Consider the following 21,658-nt stretch of genomic DNA (forward strand, 5'->3'; position numbering starts at 1 on the left):
CCTTTATTTCAAAAGTAAAAACAACAAAGCCTGACATAGACCCTCTCTGTGCCAAATATTCCAAATTCATGCTGGGACTAAAAATTATACAAGGATTAAATAATATCCTTGAGCTGTAGAGATGACTCAGTAGTTAGGAACACTAGGCACTCTTCCAGAGGACCCAAGTTTGATTCCCGGCACCTACATGGTGGCTCATAACCATCTTTAACTCCAGTTCTAGGGGCTCTAACACCCTCCTCTGACCACCAAGGGCACTGCACTTGTAAAGAGTACAGACATACAGGCAGACAAAATATTCACATGCATAAAACATTTTTTAAAGATATTTATAAAAGAATTAAACAGTGTCCTGGAAGGAGAATGGTACAGAATATGAAATTAAATATTTTAAACAAATTAGTAAATTACAAGACTTAGTAAAGCTAAAACAAAGCAAGCATTGTCATAATAACATCTATGGTAGTAATATGTGTTTATTCTTATTAGTATTTACATTCCAAGCTACGTGGCAAACTACAGACAATGAAGATATGCTTCTTCTCTTCTCCAGAACATACACAAAGCCTCAGCATAGCACATCTTCAGACTATTTTGTCCATGCTGGTGATCAAATCCAGGGTCATATACATGCTAGGCAAATGCTTTACCGCTGAGCTACTGCCTCAACTCCCCAAAATATATCTTGAATGAATAAAAAAATTGAGAGAATCCATCTATGTATGCATGGATGAGCACAAGGAAATTTTGATGTAATGCCATTGCCTTTGTTCCTGGATGCTAGGGCTCACTAGCTGTGTAACTTATCCAACAACTGGCTTCTTCATTTGTATAACTTAACGGTGCTTACTCTTACTTCATCGTGCTATGGGAGAATTGAGTGAGATCATCCATCCCAAGTGTTTACCCCAGGACCTTGAATATAAGAAGTTAAAAAAGAAGTTTTCATTCCATGATAACTTTTTATACTCGATCACCTAATTTACTATGGTAGAATTGGAGTAGCTAGTTATGACTGACTAGTATTCAAACATCATGAAGTTTTTGTTACAGAAAAAGTAACATAAATAGGAAAAGGGCAGGTGTAAGAGCAACTGGTGAGAATCACACCAAATACAAACAAAACTTCAAAGGCTTATCCAGAACATAAGCAAAGAAGAATGGAGGTAGAAAGTACATACGTTAAATTCAGAAATAAGAGAAACAAACCAAGCATGATGGTTCACGACTGTGTGCCCAGCTCTTAGGAGGCTGAGACAAGAGGGTTGCCATGAGTGACTGGTCAGCTGGCCTACATAATGAGTTCCAGTCCAGTCTGGCTAGAGGGTGAGACCCTGTCTCAAATAAAAATCTTCCTCCCCACAAAAGAAACAAATTAATTGAGGAAATCACAGGAATAAATATTGATAGTTAACCATCAGACAAATAAATGAGTCTTAGAATAAGACGTAAGTGAAAACCACTGACTGGGATGTGGCTGTTCCAGAGACAGTGCGACAAATGAGACAGCTCCTTAGAGAAAATAAGAATGTAATTCTGCCTCCATAAGTAACAGTGAATTAGCCGGGCCATGGTAGCACACGCCTTTAATCCCAGCACTCTGGAGGCAGAGACAGGTGGACCTATATGAGTTCGAGGCCACCGTGGTCTACAGAGCAAGTTCTAGGACAGGCTCCAAAGCTACAAAGAAACCCTATCTTGAAAAAAAAAAGTAATAGTGAATTACTATAGAAGTTTGATTTTAAAAGAACCCTAGAAAATACATATGCATATACCCTAATGGAAGATTTCAGAAAGTGGCATTAAATAATTGAAGAAATCAATTGTAAATAATGGAATGAAGTTAATATTGGTATGTGGTGTTCTTAGGAGGCAGACAAGAATGGGTGCTTACTGGTGATCTTATTGCAAACCTTTTCATCATGAAATAGAGACCCACTATGCAATCTTGTTAGGTTTGACATATTTTGTTTAAAAACAGATATAATCATTTTCTGTGTCAGTTTTTATATTTAAATTTTAACTACGTAAAATTGGGACTCACATTTTCTGTTGGAGGTTAACACATCGCCAATGGGTAGCTCAGCTGTCTGTGAATCTTCTGGGCCTTTCTATGTTAAATTAAAATATAATTAATGAAGGGTGAGTAACTGTCACATGAGGTTGAAACATGAAACATCTAAAGAGTTACATTGACATTTAAAAAACATTTTACTACTCCAGATCCATATTAGAACTGCCATCTTACATATACAACATACAAAGTAGAGCAAGGTCTATGAGGAGAACATAAACTTTGTACTACCCATGTGCAGGGAGAAACTGCATCCTCCACAGAGGACTGATGCTTCTGAGCTAACCTGTTGTTCACTCAAACCTTTTAAGTTACATAAGCCTTTACTAAAGACAAAAGTTTAGAAAATGGTCCTTGACCTGATTTGACATGTCTCCTGAAGGCTGTCATTGTATTTATCTCTCAGTCCATAAGTGGATAGAACACTCTGGCTAGAGAAGAAAAACCCAAGTAAACCCAAAGTCTTACTCATTCTCTTTAGCACAATGCTCTCTTATTGCTTTGTCAGGCAGTGAGAGAATTTTGCCCATATACAATGTCAAACAATAGACACAAAAGACAACTAGATTATTCAAAGCTTTCAACTTTGTGAGATTCTGAAATGGCCATGGGCACAAGTTAAGATTCTAATTTCAGAAATTGGACTGTATGTAGCTCAATTTGTGATCTTTATTCTCTGTCTATACTTAAGATTCTTACTCTAAATTATAAAGAGGATACTTTTAAAATAACCATTCCACCACAGCTGAGCTTGTTGGCTTACTTCTAGGGACTTGAATGAGGGGATACTTGGAGGAGCATGAGTGACCCACAACAGTCACATCACCAAAAAGTCTCATCCCAGTGTGGATTATGACTTTCCCTTAGCTGTATAAATGGAATATCACCAAGGATACATTTTATCCACTACTAAATATTTCCTTTAAAAAGTGAATGCATATAATTCTTTCAGCCAAAGTTGTGGAAACTGACAACAATTTAACATAAGACAAAAACTTGAGGTATCATTGTCATTGTTACATAAAAGTAAAGCTGAAGTTCACAGGTAACAGCAGCTGTTCAAAAGATGGACTATTTGGGGAGAAGGAGGGCTGTGGTGGTATTGTGTCACCCAAAATATTGTGCACCCTAATAAACTTATCTGGGGTCAGAGAACAGAACAGCCACTAGATATAGAGGCCAGAAAATAGTGGCACACACGCTTTTAATCCTAGCATTCCAGAGGCAGAGATCTGCCTGGATCTCTGAGTTCAAGGCCACAATGGAAACAGCTAGGCATGGTGACTCACAAGCCTTTAATCCCAGGAAGTGAACCTTTAATCCCAGGGAGTGATGGCAGAAAGCAGAAAGATATATAAGGCGTGAAGACCAAAAACAAGAAGCATTTGGCTGGTTCAGCTTTTAGGCTTTGAGCAGCACAGTTCAGCTGAGATTCATTTTGGATGAGGACTGAGAGGCTTCTAGTCTGAGGAAACGGGATCAGCTGAGGAATTGGTGAGGCAAGGTGGCTGTGGCTTGTTCTGCTTCTCTGATCTTCCAGCGTTCACCCCAATACCTGGCTCCAGGTTTGATCTTATTAATAAGAACTTTTTAAGATTCCAGCTACAGAGGGCTAAGAAAGGGGAGGGGTTATAGGGCACAGTAGATCTCCTTGCCTGAAATGAGTGAGCATAGAAAAAAAAGCCAGTATGCTAATTATACCTTATCCAGACATGTACTTATGATCATAAGCTCTATGGTTCTACTAAAAGACATAAACTCAAATATTTACGTCATCCACTTTACCTGAAATCTATATATCATCTCACAGTATAATGGAATTTAGAGGCAAGCCTCCAAGACATTATACATGAGGAGAAATAATAAAGTTTCCTTCTTCTACTTACACTTTCCCCAAAAAAGGAAGAAAATCAAATCAATCTGATATTAACTCAATTTTTCTTTCAATACTCTGCTTAAATGAAAAATGAATTGTGACTATGTTAGGGTAAGGAGTGTCCAGACAGTTCAAAGCTCATTAAGTCATCTTCAGAGATTTGCTTTCAGAGATGTTGGAGCTCCAGACCCCTCATTTCAATCCCAATAATAAAGATAACAGGAATATGATTTTTCAAACTAATCCTAGCCTTAGGTTATCCTCTGTCACACCACATTTTAATGTACCTAAACAATAAATATACTAAAACATTAAAATAATTTCTATTTCATTAACTAATTATTATCATCACCATCATTATTATTATGCTTTTCTGAGGCAAGATCTCACTATGCAGGTAGCTAGGAAATCACTATGTAGACCAGGCTAGCCTTGAACTCAAGGAGATCTGCCTGCTTCTGTCTCTCCAGTGCTGGGATTAAGTGTGTACACCACGATGATCAGCTTTAAAATAATTTTATTTAGTTAGTTTATTTAGTTTACATCCTGACCCAGTCTCCCTCCCTCCTCTCTGCCCACTCTCTCCTCATTCTTCCCCTCTGACCTCCCAGTCCACTACTAAGAAAGGAGCAGGCCTCCCCTGTGCATCAGCAAAGCACAGCCTATCAAACTGTGTAAGACCAAGCACCTCTCCCTGTGTTCAGTGTGGGCAAGGCAATCCAGCATGAGGAATAGATTCCCAAGAGCCAGTCAAAGCACCCGGGACAGCCCTGCTCCAATTACCAGGAGTCCCACAAATAGATCAAACTACACAATTATTACATATATGCAGAGAGAACTAAAATCATTTTTAAGGGAACTCTTTTATGTCCCCATCTCAGAGTTAACATTAGATCTGCAATCTCTGGCTCCTTTCTCATGCTGTGTGTATATTACATGTGTATCTAGCATCTTTTCTCTTAAAGCTTCTCCTTAAATTTTGACCTCCATACAAAAGTCATGCTCACAAGTTTACAGGTGTATGCTATTTCCCATTTCCCCTGTCCCTATATGTTTTTGTTTAAGAAATAGAATAAGATTATTTTTGAACTTGATTTGAATTTTATTTTTAAAATTAATATGGAAAATTTTGTTGTGAGAAATCCATCCGCATCAATAGTACTTACTATGGCACACATCACTAGACAAAATAGGTTCTCTTTTAGATTATAAAAGGAACATTCTCTTCCTAGACAAACTAGCAAATCCCTTGCCCAACATTTATTTTCATTAACCAAGAAATGACTTAGAATTATACAAAATGGAAAACCCAAAGGTCAACTGGCTTGTGAAAACAAGTAACTAAAATGATGAAAATTATTGTGTCAACCCGATCCGTGGGTGTTACACAATTCAGACAGTGGTGAGTTAACACGTTATCTGTGGATAGTGTGCTTTGTGCAAAAGAAAGGAAGGAAGGAGGAAGGAAGGAAAGAAAGGAAGGAAGGAAGGAAAGGAAGGAAGGAAGGAAGGAAGGAAGGAAGGAAGGAAGGAAGGAAGGAAGGAAGGAAGGAAGGAAGGAAAATAAAAGAAAAATAGCTTTCAGGTGCTTGGCAAAGTTTTCCAAACCGTGTTCCTAATGGTCAAGAGCAGGCAAATGGGGAGGAGGTCCTGCTCATTTACCCCGCTGAGCTTCCTCTATGCATGCAAGCACACAGAAAAGGCAGCTGAAACTATAGACCACTTCAGACCTGTGACCTACCAGTTGGATGGTCGAAACAGACTTGCCTCCACCTGACCGGTCATCTAATTCAGGGTTGAGTGCAAGGTGGTGGGCATGTCCCACGTGTCCATTTACCAATGGCAGGTCCTGTAGGATGGGGACAGTGCAAAATTAGCCAGAGGCCAGAAGCACACATATGTAGATTTTTTCAGTTCCATGCTCTATCATTTAGCTTATCAAAGTTCTGGAGAAGACACATGAAAAAACTACCTGGAAAATCTCGTAGTGATAAGTATTTATTAAAATATCTCACCTTGGAAAAACATTGCACATACTCAGAATATATTAACAATGTGACTTCAGAAAGTCTAGCTGTGACTGAAAGAGGTTGAAATGGAAGTAGTTTAATATTATTGTTTTATTTACTAAAAATTACGATTGCAGAAAAATTGAATTTTAATTCTTTCTGATATAGGTACAAAAATTATTATCAAATTGTATATAATGTCTCCCCAAGTACATTATTATTCAATTAAACATTTGTGAACATTTGAACATCTGTATTCCTTTTATTGTGTACAATAACATGGACCTTAAACATATGTTGTCATTATTATTAATATTGCTAAATGTGTCTCACACACATGAGACACAGCACTTGTGTGGCGGTCAGAGGATTGCTTTGTGGACATTAGGCCCTCACACTTCTCAAATCTGAAATGATCAACTTTTTAAACAACCATGAGGGTAAAACCAAAGATTTCAGCAACTGCCCAGTAACAGGCTTTTAAAAAACATTAATAACTATAGTTTAAGAAGAACATGTTAGTCAGATGATCTGTAGGTTATTGAAACTGCTACGTCTTCCCTTACATAGATGAATTCATGGAAATGTCACTAATTTTTTCTCAGGACTGGGGATCAATCCCTGGTCCTTGCACATGCAAAGCAAGCACTCTACCACCAAACTGATTCCCAGTGTTTTAGTTTTTTAATCTTTAAATTAATTAGATAGTGAATTAATTTAGTTAGTTAGAGATAGCCTGGGCTAGCCTTGAACTCTCTATATTGCTGAGAATGACCTTGAACTGATCCTCCATCCTCCACCCTCCAAGTGTTGGTGTTATAGTCTTGTACTATCACGCCCAGTTCATATAGTGCTGAGGCTCAAACCCTCAGAGCCTTGTGCATGCTAGGCAAGCACTGTAAGTTGAACTACATCCCTAGTCTCCCTATTTATTTATTTATTTATTTATTTATTTATTTATTTATTTATAATTTTAAGAAAGAGTATTGCTCCGTAGCTCAGGCTGGCCTTGAAATTGTGAACCTCTTGTCAGCCTCTAAAATTCCTGGGATGAAAGGCATGCACTACAACATACTGGTTACTTTTACGTTTAAAGAAGTATTTCTGAAATCAATATAAATATAATAAAACCTTAAAGCAAAGGATAAAGGAGACATATACCTTGGTATTTGGTGGTACAAGAAGGATAAAACATTTTTCTATTATGAAAAATCCGTGGATGCCTCCAAGCAATCCTAACAGCTTCCAAATAGGACTCTGGCTATCATGGAAATGTCCAAGTTCTGAGGCTTCCTGCTTATGTAAACCAAGAACCTTAAAAAAAAATGAAAGAAGACTCAGGCCAGGGAAGCAGGTAGGCTAACAACAGAACTTCACCTCTCCCTCCAGTCCTGCAAATCCAACTCCCAGACTTATCCCCAGCTTTGTGGCAGAACACTTGCTGTGGCCTCACTTCCCCTCTGTCCCCATCTCCAGTGGATCACACAGATCTTCCAGTCCAAATTTCTCTCTCCTACTCATTACCTTACCCAGCCTCCCAACTCCAGCAGGCACTACCTGGCAACCCACAGGATACTCCCGCCAGGGAAGCAGGGAAGCTAACTTCAGATCTTCACTCTTCCTCCTCTCCTTCAAATTCAACCCCACTTGCCCCCCCCCCATCTCTGTAACAGACCTCCTGCTGCACCCTCACCTCCTTCCCTGCCCCCCATCTCCAGTTAAACACACAGATCTTCTCCTCCAACCTTTCTTTGCTCTAGTTACCACTTTATCCCAGGCCCCACTCTGGCCAGGGAAGCTGGTGACCTAACTGCAGCTCTTCACTGCTCCATCCTCTCCTCCACATCCAATGCCTCTTAGTTTTACCCCCATCTCTGTGGCAAACCATGTGCTGCCCCCTTCCTTCTCTGTCTCTATCTCCAGCTGATAACTCAGATCTTTTCCTCAATCTTCCGCCCCACTCCTTCTGTTATTCCAGCCCCCACTCCAGCAGCCTTTCCTGGAAACCCACCAGCCAAACCTACCAGAGAAGCAGGCAGGCATGCTTCAAGTCTTTACTTTCTCTCCTCTCCTCCATTTCAAATCCCTCAGGCTTTCTTCAGCTCCTTAGCAGACTGTGGCCTCTCCTCACTTACTCTCTACCCTCATTGCCAGGGGACTAAGCAGATCTTGGTGGAACACCCTGTTTTTCTCTCTCCTGTGGATCCCCTCAGCTCCCTATCCTAGCCCATACCCATCCCTAAGTGTTACCTCCTAACACACATTTTACCAGAATCCAACAACAGCTGCACCTATTATATCCCAGAGGAATTTCTTAACAGGTACCACATAGCCACCACAACCTAAGAACCAGAGAGGGCAACAGAAACGAAGGAACAAAACACTCACCTGACAAAGACAAAAGCAGATATCAGCACCTAGAATTACAATCTTCCAAACCCAGATGTCTAGATACCAGTATAAAAACACAATCAATAACAACCAGAACAGAATGTCTCCACTAGAGTCCAGTAACCCTACCATAGTAGACCCGGAAAACTGCAACATAACTGAAGCACAAGACAAAGACTTTAATAAAGCTTTTATAACTATGATAGAGGTCCTTTAAGAGGAAATTAATAAATACATTAAAGAAATCTATGAAAGCACAAACAGTGAAAGGAAGTGAATAAAACATTTTAAGATCTGAAAGTGGAAATCGAATCAACAAACAAAACCCAAACTGAAGGAAACATGGAAATGAAAATCTAGAAACCCAAACAGGAACCTCAGAGACAAGCATCACCAAAAGAATGCAAGAGATTAGAAAAAAGAATCTCAGGGCATTGAAGATATGATAGAAGAAATGGATATCTTGACCAAAAAAAGTTAAATCCAAAATAATCCTGGCACAAAACATCCAGAAAATATGGGACACTATGAAAAGACCAAATCTAAGACTAATAGAAATAGAGGAAGGACAAGAAACCCAGGTCAAAGGCCCAGAAAATGGTCCTAACCTAAAGAAGAGATGCTATCAAGGTACAAGAAACATACAGAACACAAAATAGATGAGGGTGAAGAAAATTCCCTTGGCACAAAATGATCATAACACTAAACATACAGAATAAAGAAAGAATATTAAAAGCTGCAATGAAAAAAGACCAAGTAACATATAAAGGCAGACCTATTACACTAATACCTGACTTTTCAGTGGAGAATCAAAAAGCCAGAAGGGCCTGGACAGATGTGCTGAAAACTCCAGGAGATCACAGATGTCAGTCCAGACTACTATACCCAGCAAAACTTTCAACCATAATAAGTGGAAAAAATAAGACATTTTACAATAAACCAAATTTAGGCAATAAATATCTACAAATCCAGTCCTATAGAAGGGGACAGAAGGAAAACCCCAAATTAAAGATGTTAACCACACCCAAGAAAACACAAGAAATAAGTAATCCCAGACCAGCAAATCAAAAGAGAGGAAATCTCTCTCTCTCTCTCTCTCTCTCTCTCTCTCTCTCTCTCTCTCTCTCTCTCTCTCTCTCTCTCTCTCTCACACACACACACACACACACACACAGAGAGAGAGAGAGAGAGAGAGAGAGAGAGAGAACATCAAAACAGCAGTAATCAAAAAATGCTAAACCTTGCCAATCTCTCTCAACATCAATGATCATAATTCCCCAGTTGTTTTTTTTTTAAGCACACAGATTATCAGAATGGATGCTAAACAGAATCCATCCTTCTGCTGCAACCAAGAAACATACCTTAACACTAAGGATAGAAATCACCACAGGATGGAAAAACTATTCCAAGTAAACGTACCTATAAAGCAAGCTGATGCAGCCATTTTAATATCTGAAAAAAATACACTTTACACCAACACTCATCAGAAGAGATAGAAAATGACACTATATACTCAAGAAAGGAAAAAATCCACCAAGAGGACATGACAATTCTTAACATGTATGCACCAAACACAAGGGAACCCAAGGTCATAAACACTACTACAGCTTAAATCTCATGTTGATCTTTACACACTGATAGTGGGAGACTTCAGTACTCACTCTTGCCAATAGACAGGTCATCCAGACAAAAACTAAATAGAGAAATGCTGGAGCTAACTGATGTCAGAAACCAAACATGAAAAACCAAACACATCCACCCAAACACAAAGGAATATATTTTCTTCTCAGCATCTCAGGAAACTTTCTCCAAAACTGACCATCAGGCACAAATCAAATCTCAATAGATGCAAGAAAACTGAAATAATACCCTGCATCCTATCAGAGCACCATGGATTAAAGCTTCATATCAACAACAACAAAAGCAACAGAACGCTTACAAACTCATGAAAGCTGAACAACTCTCTACTACATAAAAAGTTAGTCAAGAAAGAAATTAAAGACTTTCTAGAATTGAATGAAATGAATATACAACATTCCCTAACTTACGGCACACAATGAAGATAGTTTTAAGAGGCAAGTTCATAGCACTGAGTGCTTACATAAGAAAAGTAGAGAGATCTAATACTAGTATTAGAGATTTAATACTGGTCATCTAAAAGCCTACCTGAAATCTCTAGAACAAAAAAGAAGAAATCACACCCAAAAGGAGTAGAGGGCAAGAAATAATTAAACTCAGGGATAAAATCAATAACATAAAAACAAAGAGAACAATACAAAATCAATGAAACCAACAGTTGGTTCTGGGATTTTACTTCTTCCTTGGGATTGTTGGTGCACTGGTCCATGAATGAAGGAGGAAGCAGAAGCAGAGAACAGGGTTCAGAAGGCTGTGGGTACAATGGCGACAGCCCTCTGGGAGAAGACTTTGGTGAATCAGCTCAGCTTTATTTCAGAGTATGGGATGTATGTAGGATTGGGGAATCTGGGGACAAACCCTAATTTGCATTAAGTGGCACATTCCTATCATAAGGCTTTGTATGTGGCAGTTGGGTCCTATACAAAGCTCCTAGTACAAGTCTTAGTTACCATATGTGCAGTAGGGGAAAGGCTTCTAGCAGGAAACTGTGCCAAGGGTCACACTAGAGATAAACCAGGCATCCAGGCTTAGAGGAGGCTTTCAGATAAGGTCAGTCCTGGGTCCCAGAGACAGTCTCTAGGTAAGGGCAGGCAGGGAGCAGGAAGTCTCTATGGTGGAGAGGGAGTCCTCATGTTGCCAAGCTTTGGGGAAAGCTGCCAGGCCATGATAAATTGCAACCTCTGACCAGAAAAGCCTTCCAACAGGTTGCTGAAGAAAATTAATAAGATTAGTGAAACTTTATCCAAATTAACAAAAAGGAGGGGAGAAAACACACAAATTAACAAAATTAGAAATGAAAAGGGGGACAAAACAACAGACATCAAAGAAATCCAGAGAATCACAAGGACATACTCTGAAAACCTGTACTCCAAAAAAATTGGAAAATCTAAAGGAAATTTTCTCAATACTTATCCCTTACTAAAGTTAAATCAAGATCAGACAAGCAATTTAAACAGACCTATAATCCCTAGTGATATAGAAGTAGTAATTACAAGTCTCCCACCCCCTCCAAAAAAAGCCAATCCAAGAGGGTTTCAGTGAAGAATTTTACCAGACTTCCAAAGAAGTGTTAATGCCAATACTCCTCAAATTATTTCACAAAATAGAAACAGAAGTAACATTGCCAATTTTTGGCATGAAAACTTACTTTATGAGGACACTGTTACCCTGATAATAAAACCACTTAAAGACCCAACAAAGAAAAAATTACAGATTAATTTCTCTTATGAACATAAATGTGAATATTCTCAATATAATATTTGCAAATTGAGTCCAAGAACACATCAAAAGAATCATCCACCATGATCAAGTAGGCTTCAACCCAGAGATACACAGATGGTTCAACATATGTAAATCAATAAATGTAAGCTACCATATAAACAAACTAAAAGAAAAAAAACCACATGGTAATCTCATTAGATAGAGAAAAGGTCTTTGACAAAATCCAACACCCCTTCATGATAAAAGATTAAGGATACAAGGGACATACCTCAAATTATAAAGGTAGTTTACAGAAAGCCCATAACCAACATCAACTTAAATGGAGAGAAATTCAAAGCAATTCCACTAAAACCAGCCACAAGAAAATGTTGCCCACTTTTTCTCCATACCTATTGAATATAGTAATTAAAGTCTTAGCTAGAGCAATATGACAATTGAAGGAGATCAAGGCTATACAAATTGGAAATGAAGAAGTCAAAGTATTTTTACTTGCAGATGATATGATAGTACACATATTAGTGACCCTAAAAATTCCACTGGAAAATTCCTACAGCTAATAAACACTTACAGCCAAGTAGCTGGATACAAAATTAACTCACAAAAATTCACAGCCCTCCTAAATACAAATGACAAACAGACTGAGAAAGAAATCAGGAAAACAACACTTTTCATAATAACCTCAAATAATATAAAATATCTTAGGGTAACTCTAACCAGGCAAATGAAAGACTTGTATAATAAAAACTTTGAGAAATTGAATAATTTATTATAGATCAATAGGATTAACACAGTACAAATGACCATTCTACCAAAAGCAATCTACAGATTCAGTGTAATCCCTATCAAAATTCCAACAAAATTCTTCACAGATCTTAAAAGGATGGTTTTTCAGTGTCATATGGAAACACAAAAATCCCAGGATAGCTGAAACAATCCTAAATAATAAAAGAACTATGAAAGGTATCACCATATCAGATTTCAAGTAGTACTATAAAGCAATAGTAATAAAAAATAGCATGATATTGGCACAAAAACAAATATGTCAATTAACAAAATCAAATTTGAGGACCCAGACATAAACTCACATCCCCATAGACACCCGATTTTTGATAAAGAAGCCAGAAATACAGAATGGGAAAAAGACAGCATCTTCAACAAATGACGCTGGCCAAACTGGAGGACCGAATGTAGAAGAACCCAAACAGACTCATACTTATGACCTTGCACAAAACTCAACTCCAAATCAATCAAACCTTGGTGTAAAACTGGACACACTGAACCTAACAGAAGTGAAAGTCGGGAATAGCCTTGAACACACTGCACAGGAAAAGACTTTCTAAACAGAACACCATTAACACGGGCACCAAGATCAACAAGTAATAGATGGGCCCTCATCAAAATGAAATGCTTCTGTACAGGAAAAGACAGTGTCACTTGGACAAAGTGACAACCTACAGAATGGAAAAATATTTTACCAACTACACATTTGATAGAGGGCTAATATATATATATATATATATATATATATATATATATATATATATTAGCTAATACATATAATATATATCTAAGTATGTAAAGAACTCAAACCATTAGATATCAAGAAAACAAATAACCCAATTTAAAAATTGGGTATAAATCTAAACAGAATTCTCAATAGAAGATACTCAAATGGCCAAAAAACACTGAAAGAAATGTTCAACACCCTTAGTCATCAGGGAAGTGCAAGCCAAAACCACTTTGAGATTTCATCTTACACCTGTCAGAATGGCTAAGATCAATCCAAAAGCAGCTCATGCTAGCCAAGATGTGGAGTAAAGGGAACACTCATCATTGTTGGTGGGACTGCAAACTTGTACAGCCACTATGGAAATCAATGTGCTGGTACCTCAGGAAGATGGGAATTGATCTACCTCAATCCAGCTTTGGGATTTGGAGCAAGGCTTTATCATAATCTGCAGACAGATTTATTCTTGCTTTGAGAGACAGCTGTTTGCCTACTATATGGCCTCAGTGGGAACTAAACCTCTCACAATGGGCCACCAAGTTACCATGCAGCCTGAGCTTCCTGTCATGAGCTGGGTGTTATCTGACCCACCAAGTTATAAAGTAGGATATGCACAGCAGCAATCTATTACTAAATGTAAGTGGTATATACATGACTGGGCCTGAGCAGGTCCTAAAGGCACAAAAAAGTTACATGAAGAAGTTACCTAAATGCCTCTGGTTTCTACTCCCATTACAAATGCTATCTGATGTCAGGTAAGCACATTTAGTGTCATGGGGTGTTCCCTATGATTTGCTGACTGAGGAAAAGACTAGGGCCTGATTTACTAATGGTTCTGCATGTTATGCAGGCACCACTCACAACTGGACAGCTGCAGCATTACAACCCTTTTCTGGGGACAACACTGAAAGACACTGGTGAAGAGAAATCTTCACATTGGGTAGAACTTCTGGCAGTACACATGGTCATACAGTTTGCTTGGAAGGAGAAGTGGACAGACGTGCAATTGTTCACTGATTCATGACCTGTAGCCAATGGGTTGGCTGCATGGTAAAGGACTTGGAAAGAGCATGATTCAAAATTTGGTAAGAAAATCATCTGGTGAAGAAGTATGTGGGTAGATCATTCCAAATCGGTGGAGGATGTGAACATACTTATATTCCACAAAAAAATGCTCATCCAAAGGTGACTTCAGCCGAGGAGGAGTTCAATAATCAAGTAGATAGGATGTACTGTGGACAATCAGCCTCTTTGCCCAGCCATTCCTGTCATTACCAAATGGGTTCATGAACAAAGTTGGCCATGGTGGCAGAGATGGAGGTTATGCATAGGCTCAACAACATGGGCTTCCACTCACCAAGGCTGCAGCTGCTGCTGAGTGCCACATCTGCCAACAACAGAGACCAACACTGAGCCCCAAATATGGCACTGCACCAGGGGTGACCAGCCAGTGACCTGGTAGCAGGTTGACTATATTGAACCACTTCATCCATGGAAAGGATAACATTTTGTCCTTACTAGAAGAGAAACTTATTCTGGTTATGGATTTGCCTTTCATTCATGTAATGCTTCCATGAAAACCACCATCGGTGGGCTTATGGAAAGCCTTATCCACCATCGTGGTATTCCACAAAGTATTGCTTCTGATCAAGGAAGCTTTGATCATTTGACACACAGAGAAATGCAATGCTGAGTCCAGGATCATGGAATCTTCTGGTCATACAATGTTTTCCACCATCCTGAAGCAGCTGGCCTGATAGAAAGATGGAATGGCCTTTTGAAGACACAGTTACAGTGCCAATTAGGTGGCAGCAGCCCGGAGGCCCGGGACAGGGTTCTTCAGAAGCAGTATGTGTGTTGAATCAGCATCCAATGTATGGTATGATTTCTCCCACAGCCAGGGTCCATGGATCCAGGAACCAAGGAGTGGGAAAGGGAATAGTTCCACTCACTATCACTCCTAATGGCCCACTAGGAAAATTTTTGTTTCCTGTTTCCAGAACTCTTATGTCCTGTTGCCTTAGATTTGGGTTCCAGAGAGAGGAGCACTCCTCCCAGGAGCCACAACAAACATTCCATTGAACTGGAAGTTCAGACTTCCCCCTGGTTACTTTGAGCTTCTAATGCCCTTAAATCAACAGGCTAAGGAAAGAATACCAGTGTTAAGAGGGGTGTTTGATCCAGATTACCATGGAGAAATTGGATTTCTTCTCACCATGTGGTAAGAAAAATTATATCTCAAGTGCAGGAGATAGTTTAGGGCATCTCTTGGTGATACCATGTCCAGTGATTAAAAATCAATGGGAAACTATGACAGCCTAATCCAGGCAGGGTGACAAAGGGCACAGACCCATGAGGAATGAAGGTATGGGCCACTCCTCCAGGAAAAGAGCCAAGACATGCTGAGGTGCTTACAGAAGGTGGAAGAAACACACAATGGGTAGTAGAGGAAGGTGGTTGTAAACACCAGCTAAATCCATGGGACCAGTTACAGAAATGAGGATCATAGTTGACATGGGTGTTTCTGTTCTATTTTTTTAAGGATGTGTACAGATATTGTCAATGGTTATCATATTTAGGTTTGAGATACTAAAAGAATGTCCCTCAAGGGACATTGCCACCTATTCTAAGTTTATAATGCATTTGCAGTTGTATGAGGGACAATTAGAGTATGTTAGGCATAATTATGACCTGGTTGTACATATAATGCATATGTGATTGCACATGGGATAATTATATCATGTTCAGGTATTATTATGACCTGGTTATTGTTTCCATTGGGAAATTAATCACAACATAAGGAGATATGATTGTGTGTCAAGTTGACAAAAGGTGAATTTGTAATGGCTATTCTTGGTTGTCAACTTGACTACATCTCGAACTAAATCCCAAAAATGGAGGGCACACCTCTGAGATTTTGCTTAATTTGAAGTAGGAAGATCAACTTTTAATCCAGACTTTTGAAGCAGGAAAATACACTTTTAATTCAGATATTTCAAGCCTGAATATATTCATTATATGTAAAGATTAGCTATTAACTCAAGATAACCAAGCTATAATCTGTAGAACCAAAGACTTAGGCATAGAGTAAGGGACTGGTTGGGAGAGGGGACACAGATAGATCTCCCTAGGAAAGGAAAATAGAATAGATAGTTATGGATGGATGTGGAGGACTGGAATGGGAGGATCAAGTTGGGGGGTAAGGGGGGAATAAAGAAGTGAATACATGAAGATATGGCTAATATTAAGGACCATTTGAGGGGTAGTATGCAAATCTAATACACTAGATGCTTCCTGAAACATATACACATATGAAGGCAACCTAAACGAAACTGCCAAATAATGGGAGAGACAAAGCCCCATGTGGCCATCTCCTGTCACCAAATGAAGCTTCCAGTACTGGAATTGGGTTACATCTCATTGAGTTGTTGGCCAAAGGGGTCCCATGGGAATCCTCAAACAACCCAGGCTGTTGCCAAGACTATAGGTTACTCTCCACAAAAGAAAGAGCAAGTTCTCCCATTGCTGACTATATATAACTATATAACTCACGGAACATGGAGAAGTCAAGCTGGTGCCTCTGTAGAGTTTTCAGCCCTATGCTCTATCTTTAGCACAGGAAGGCAGTCTGCATGCCACCAAAAGAGAAATGTAAACACCAAGTCGGCTCCAAATGCTTTGATCTACAATGATGTATTGCCTGCAAGATATGCTAGTATAATGGTGGCACAAATCCTGTGGGAGTCACTAATCAACATCTGACTTGACGGAAGGCCCGCTCCATGAGCTGGAACCCATACCCAACACTGTTTCGTGACCAAGAACCTGAGACTAGATAGCCCAGGTATTGACCTATGTAGCAGAGGCTTTTCTTTATCCTACCTGGTCCTGCAGCCATTTATAAAATAATTACTCAGAGGTTTATATTAATTATAAGTGTTTGGCCAATGACTCAGGTTTATTATTAACTACCATTTGCAACTTAAATTAACCCATTTCTATTAATCTATATATTGCCACATGGCTGTGTCTGCTGGCATCTTGTTCCTTGGGTGCCTGGATGGCATCTGCCCCCCAACTCCTCCCTTCTTCTCCCTGTATCTCAGCTTGAATTTCCCACCTGGCTCTTTTTTTTTTTTTTTTTTTTTTTTTTTTTTTTTTTTTTTTGGTTTTTCAAGACAGGGTTTCTCTGTGTAGCTTTGCGCCTTTCCTGGGACTCACTCTGTAGACCAGGCTGGCCTCGAACTCACAGAGATCCGCCTGCCAATGCCTCCCGAGTGCTGGGATTAAAGGCGTGTGCCACCACCGCCCGGCTCCCACCTGGCTCTTATCCTGCCTTGCCATGAGCCAAAGCAGCTTTATTTATTAACCAACGGGAGCAACACATATTCACAACATACAGACCTAGGGTAAAACCAAATACTACTATTCTGAAAGAAAAAAGAAAAGAAAGGAAAAGAAAAAAGTAACAATAAAATGGCTCCTAATGACATTCTGCTATACTCATAAATCAGTTCCTCAGCCATCATCAGAGAAGCTTCCACCTGCAGCAGATGGGAACAAATACAGAGACCCATAGCCAGACATTATGCAATGAGGGACCTCAGAACACTCAGCTCAAAATGGGCTGTCTTCATCAAATCTAAACTCAAAGTTCAGAGAACCCTCTGGAAGAGGAGGAAGAAAGAATGTAGGAGCTAGAGGGTATGAAGGACACCTAGAAAACAAAGCTCTCTAAAGCATGATCAATATACATATAAACTCACAAGAGACTGCAGCAGCATGCATGGGGTCCACTCTAGTCTGCACCATTTGGGGCCATAGAGCTGAAAGGAGAAGTGGACATATGGCCCAACCCAGAAGGATTTCTAATTGATAACCACTTGCAAATAAAACTTTAGTTTCCTCCAAGTATGTCTCACTAGAGAAAACAAACTACTCTTAAGGGAAGGCTGCATGCCCAGCAATAGATGGCCAACTTAAAATGAACTCAATGGCATTTTCGAAGTTCCTTGTCTTATAATGTCATATCTTATATAATTTTATCTCACTGTTTTTATTTATTTTCTTCTCTCTTTTTATCCTACAGTATTTTGCATATATATTATGGCTTCTAGTTTAGTGTTTTTATGGGATTCCTGAAAGTACAAGTGAATAAGTCTGTTTCCTGTGCTTTCCCTTAGGTGCTTTTCCTTCTGTTGATTTTGTTCAATTCTAATGTGTTGATTTTTGTTGTATCTTATTATATTTTATTAGTATCCCATAGGAGCCTGTTTGTTTTCTAATGAGAGACAGAAGCAGGGGCGTGGATATGGATGGGAGGGGATATGGGGAGGATCTGGGAAGACTAGAAGGAAACCACAATCAAGATGTACTATGAAAGAAAAAATCAATTTTCAATAAAGGGAAAAATAAAACAATGAAAGAAGGAAATAACTTTCAATGACTTAAATACCAAAGAGTAAACGTAGAAGTTGAATGAGTTCAACTCTTAGTCTGTGGGAATGCCATAGCAACTGAAATCATTCAAATTTTAGTGTACTGTAGGGTATGTAAATACCTCCATTACATAGTGTAATCAGTATCAAAGAAAACGTGAACAGCAGAAAACAAAGGCAAATTTTGAATAGCTTCTGCTAATGAATAAATAGATGCCAATGCTCTATGTTAGCACCTTGCCTCATTTTCACACATTTTATCTTTAGCTGGTTTCTTTTCAAGAGTTCTGTGTGTATAGTAATGCTTCATAAGGTATCAATATGCTTTCTGCATGGGACACACACAAAGTATGTCCCCATGTCAATGTGTCCCATGCACTACTGCAATTAAACTTTTAACTCTGTTCTATCTGAATAGAGAAATCTACCTGAAAGTTAGCACATCACAGAGTGTATACTCTATGTGTGGAATATTCCTTTACATTGTGTGAATATATGTTACCGCCATTGGTTTAATAAAAAAGCTAACTGGCCAGTAGCTAGGCAGAGAGAATGCTGAGGAGAAGGCTGGGGAGATGTGAGGGAGACAGCATGAGAAGCAGAGCATACAGGATGAACAGTATGTAGATGAGGTAAACAAGCCTTGGGGCATGACATAGATTAATAGAAATGGGTTAATTTAAGTTATAAGAGCTAGCTAAAAATAAGCCTAAGCTATCGGCTGAGCATTTATAATTAATAATAAGTCTCAGTGTGGTTGTTTGGAAGCCAATTGGTAGGACAGAGCTGACTGCTGGGACACAGAAAAACTCCACCTACAGTGTGACCAGGAGTGTTATCAGTGGTCTGAAGGGCATTGTGAGATTCCCTCTAATTAACTTACTCATTCCATTCACTCAGTCCCTCATTGACTTTATGACTACTTGTAAGTAATTATCATCTAGTATATTCCTTTCCCAAAAAATAGCAATTTGTGAAATAGCTCAGGGGTTTGTAGAGTAGGTTGTTTCTGAGTTTCAAATAAAGAAAATAGAAATTATAAATGCATATATATCATTTATGTTTATGTAATATAGTCTTGGGGTATATATATATCCACCAAATATAGAATGAAAACACTCAGAAGAAAATAACTGAATTTCTTCTCACTATATTATTCTCTGAATAGTAGAGTATTGCAGACATTTTACATTGCATTACATATTGTAAGTGATCTAAATTATTTAAAGTAACAAGCTATATGTAGGATATATGCAAGTTCAATACAGTTTTTTCACAAAGAGACTTGAGCATGTGTGGGCTTTCATGTCCTCAGGAGTCTTAGAAGCAACCCACAATGGATACCTTGTATATATGGGTAAGTACATACATGCAGTTACAACTAAAAACCAGAATATGGTAGTCCCCTTGTACTAACTTGTTTGGTAATAACACTAATATACACTCACTTCATACTCATGCAACCAACATTTCGTAAAGTTAGGAGCATTATAATATCATACAATTAAATAAATGAACAGATCACAATCTCGGGTTAAGACATAGATCTTTAGGTTGAACAAATTTAGCAATGATAAAAATCCATCAAGCAGTGGTATTTTCTTACTTCTGTAAAGATCTTTGAAAATGCAGATCGCATTTAGGAACCACTGATTTCTCTAGTTCTCCAACACACTTTACAGGAGATCCTTCTTCATCTTTCTAATAATGCTTGTCCTCATCTCTTTTCTCAAGAAAAAACTTTGCCTTCAGATGTCATAGATACAAGCTAACCTTTTTGCGCAGATCTGCAGCATTTCCTATGCACCCCAAGTCCAGGTTTGCTCCCCAGCTGTGCACTGCTCCTCGGAGGAAACCTCCTGCCATTTCCCAGGCTCCCAGGCAACAAACATCTCTGTATCTGCTGCAGTGACCTAGAAAGCGGCTGTGGCCATTGCCTCGAGCCAATACATGAGTCTTGAAATAGTTCCAGAAAATTAGATTATGAGGGAAATTAAAACCAATAGTGGCTTGTTTAATTTCTCCAATGCTCATTTTGCCATTTTTTGAATATCAAATAATTATTGAGCCTCTAAGCAACAACAGTGATCCCAAGGAAATTGCCAGCAGCTTGTGGAAATGTTGACCATTTCCTACTTCACAGGAGGCATGATCTTTAGTGTGCTGTCACCATCCCTATCAAGAACAGACCTCCTGGGCAGTGCTCCCACCTCACCTCGCGCACATCTCAAGTCTAGTCCTTTCATTTCTGATAAAGAAAAAAGCCTCCGAGGACTTCAACAGATAGCCACTTTTCTGGTGCTTTTGGCTCTTTTGAGGAAAGAAATCCAAGGGCTGTCAGCAAAGGACTCATCTCATAAAAACAAGGACCTGACTTCAGATCTCTAGCACTCACATGAAAAGCTGAGTGCCACAGCATGTATCCATAAGCCCAGGACTGAGGCAGCTAAGACAGGTGGATCTCTGGAACTCAGCAGCCAGCCAGTGTAACCAAACCGGTGAGCTCCAGGTTCTGTGAGAGACCCTGTCTCAAACAGTGAGGTGAAGAATGACTGAGGAAAACACTGTTATTGATATCTAGCAACCACACTCATGTCCAAATACATACATATATACTCATATATGTAGGTGCATACACACACACACACACACACACACACACACACACACACACACACACCACAAAAAGAAAAGAAATAACCCAAACACCGTTATTATTGTGAGGAAGAGAAGTCTACTCTGAGGGTTCAAACACAAAGACAACGATGCTAATAATGACACTAAGGCAGACTCAGGCAGGGCTAAGGAACAAGGGATCCAGAGAACAGCCGTCCAAGAACCCATTTCCACTGTAGCTCTAGAGGGACAACAGTAAAAAATGACATTGTTGAAGCTTTGAGAGAGGGGATGCTATGGAGGGAGCCTCCAGATACAACCTGACAGTCTATGGCTACTTTTGGATCAGGTGTGAGAGCCAGAGTCAGGAGAAAGCTAGAAGAAATG

At 39.2% G+C, this 21,658-nt stretch overlaps 1 protein-coding gene across 3 annotated transcripts in view; it reads right to left on the bottom strand.

Annotated features, from left to right (window-relative positions):
• Positions 1-21,658, bottom strand: part of Slc39a12 (solute carrier family 39 member 12) — a 94,474-nt gene that overhangs the window by 36,091 nt on the left and 36,725 nt on the right. For all 3 annotated transcript variants that reach the window (XM_076572695.1, XM_016008215.3, XM_042278079.2), the window contains exons 8-10: positions 7,121-7,273; positions 5,692-5,799; positions 2,045-2,111 (exon numbers count right to left, since the gene is read on the bottom strand). In XM_076572695.1, the coding sequence (XP_076428810.1) occupies positions 2,045-2,111; positions 5,692-5,799; positions 7,121-7,273 (328 nt within the window). The remainder of the gene's footprint in view (positions 1-2,044; positions 2,112-5,691; positions 5,800-7,120; positions 7,274-21,658) is intronic.

Source organism: Peromyscus maniculatus, chromosome 5 (genome assembly GCF_049852395.1).
Source record: "Peromyscus maniculatus bairdii isolate BWxNUB_F1_BW_parent chromosome 5, HU_Pman_BW_mat_3.1, whole genome shotgun sequence".
Lineage (NCBI taxonomy): Eukaryota > Metazoa > Chordata > Mammalia > Rodentia > Cricetidae > Peromyscus > Peromyscus maniculatus.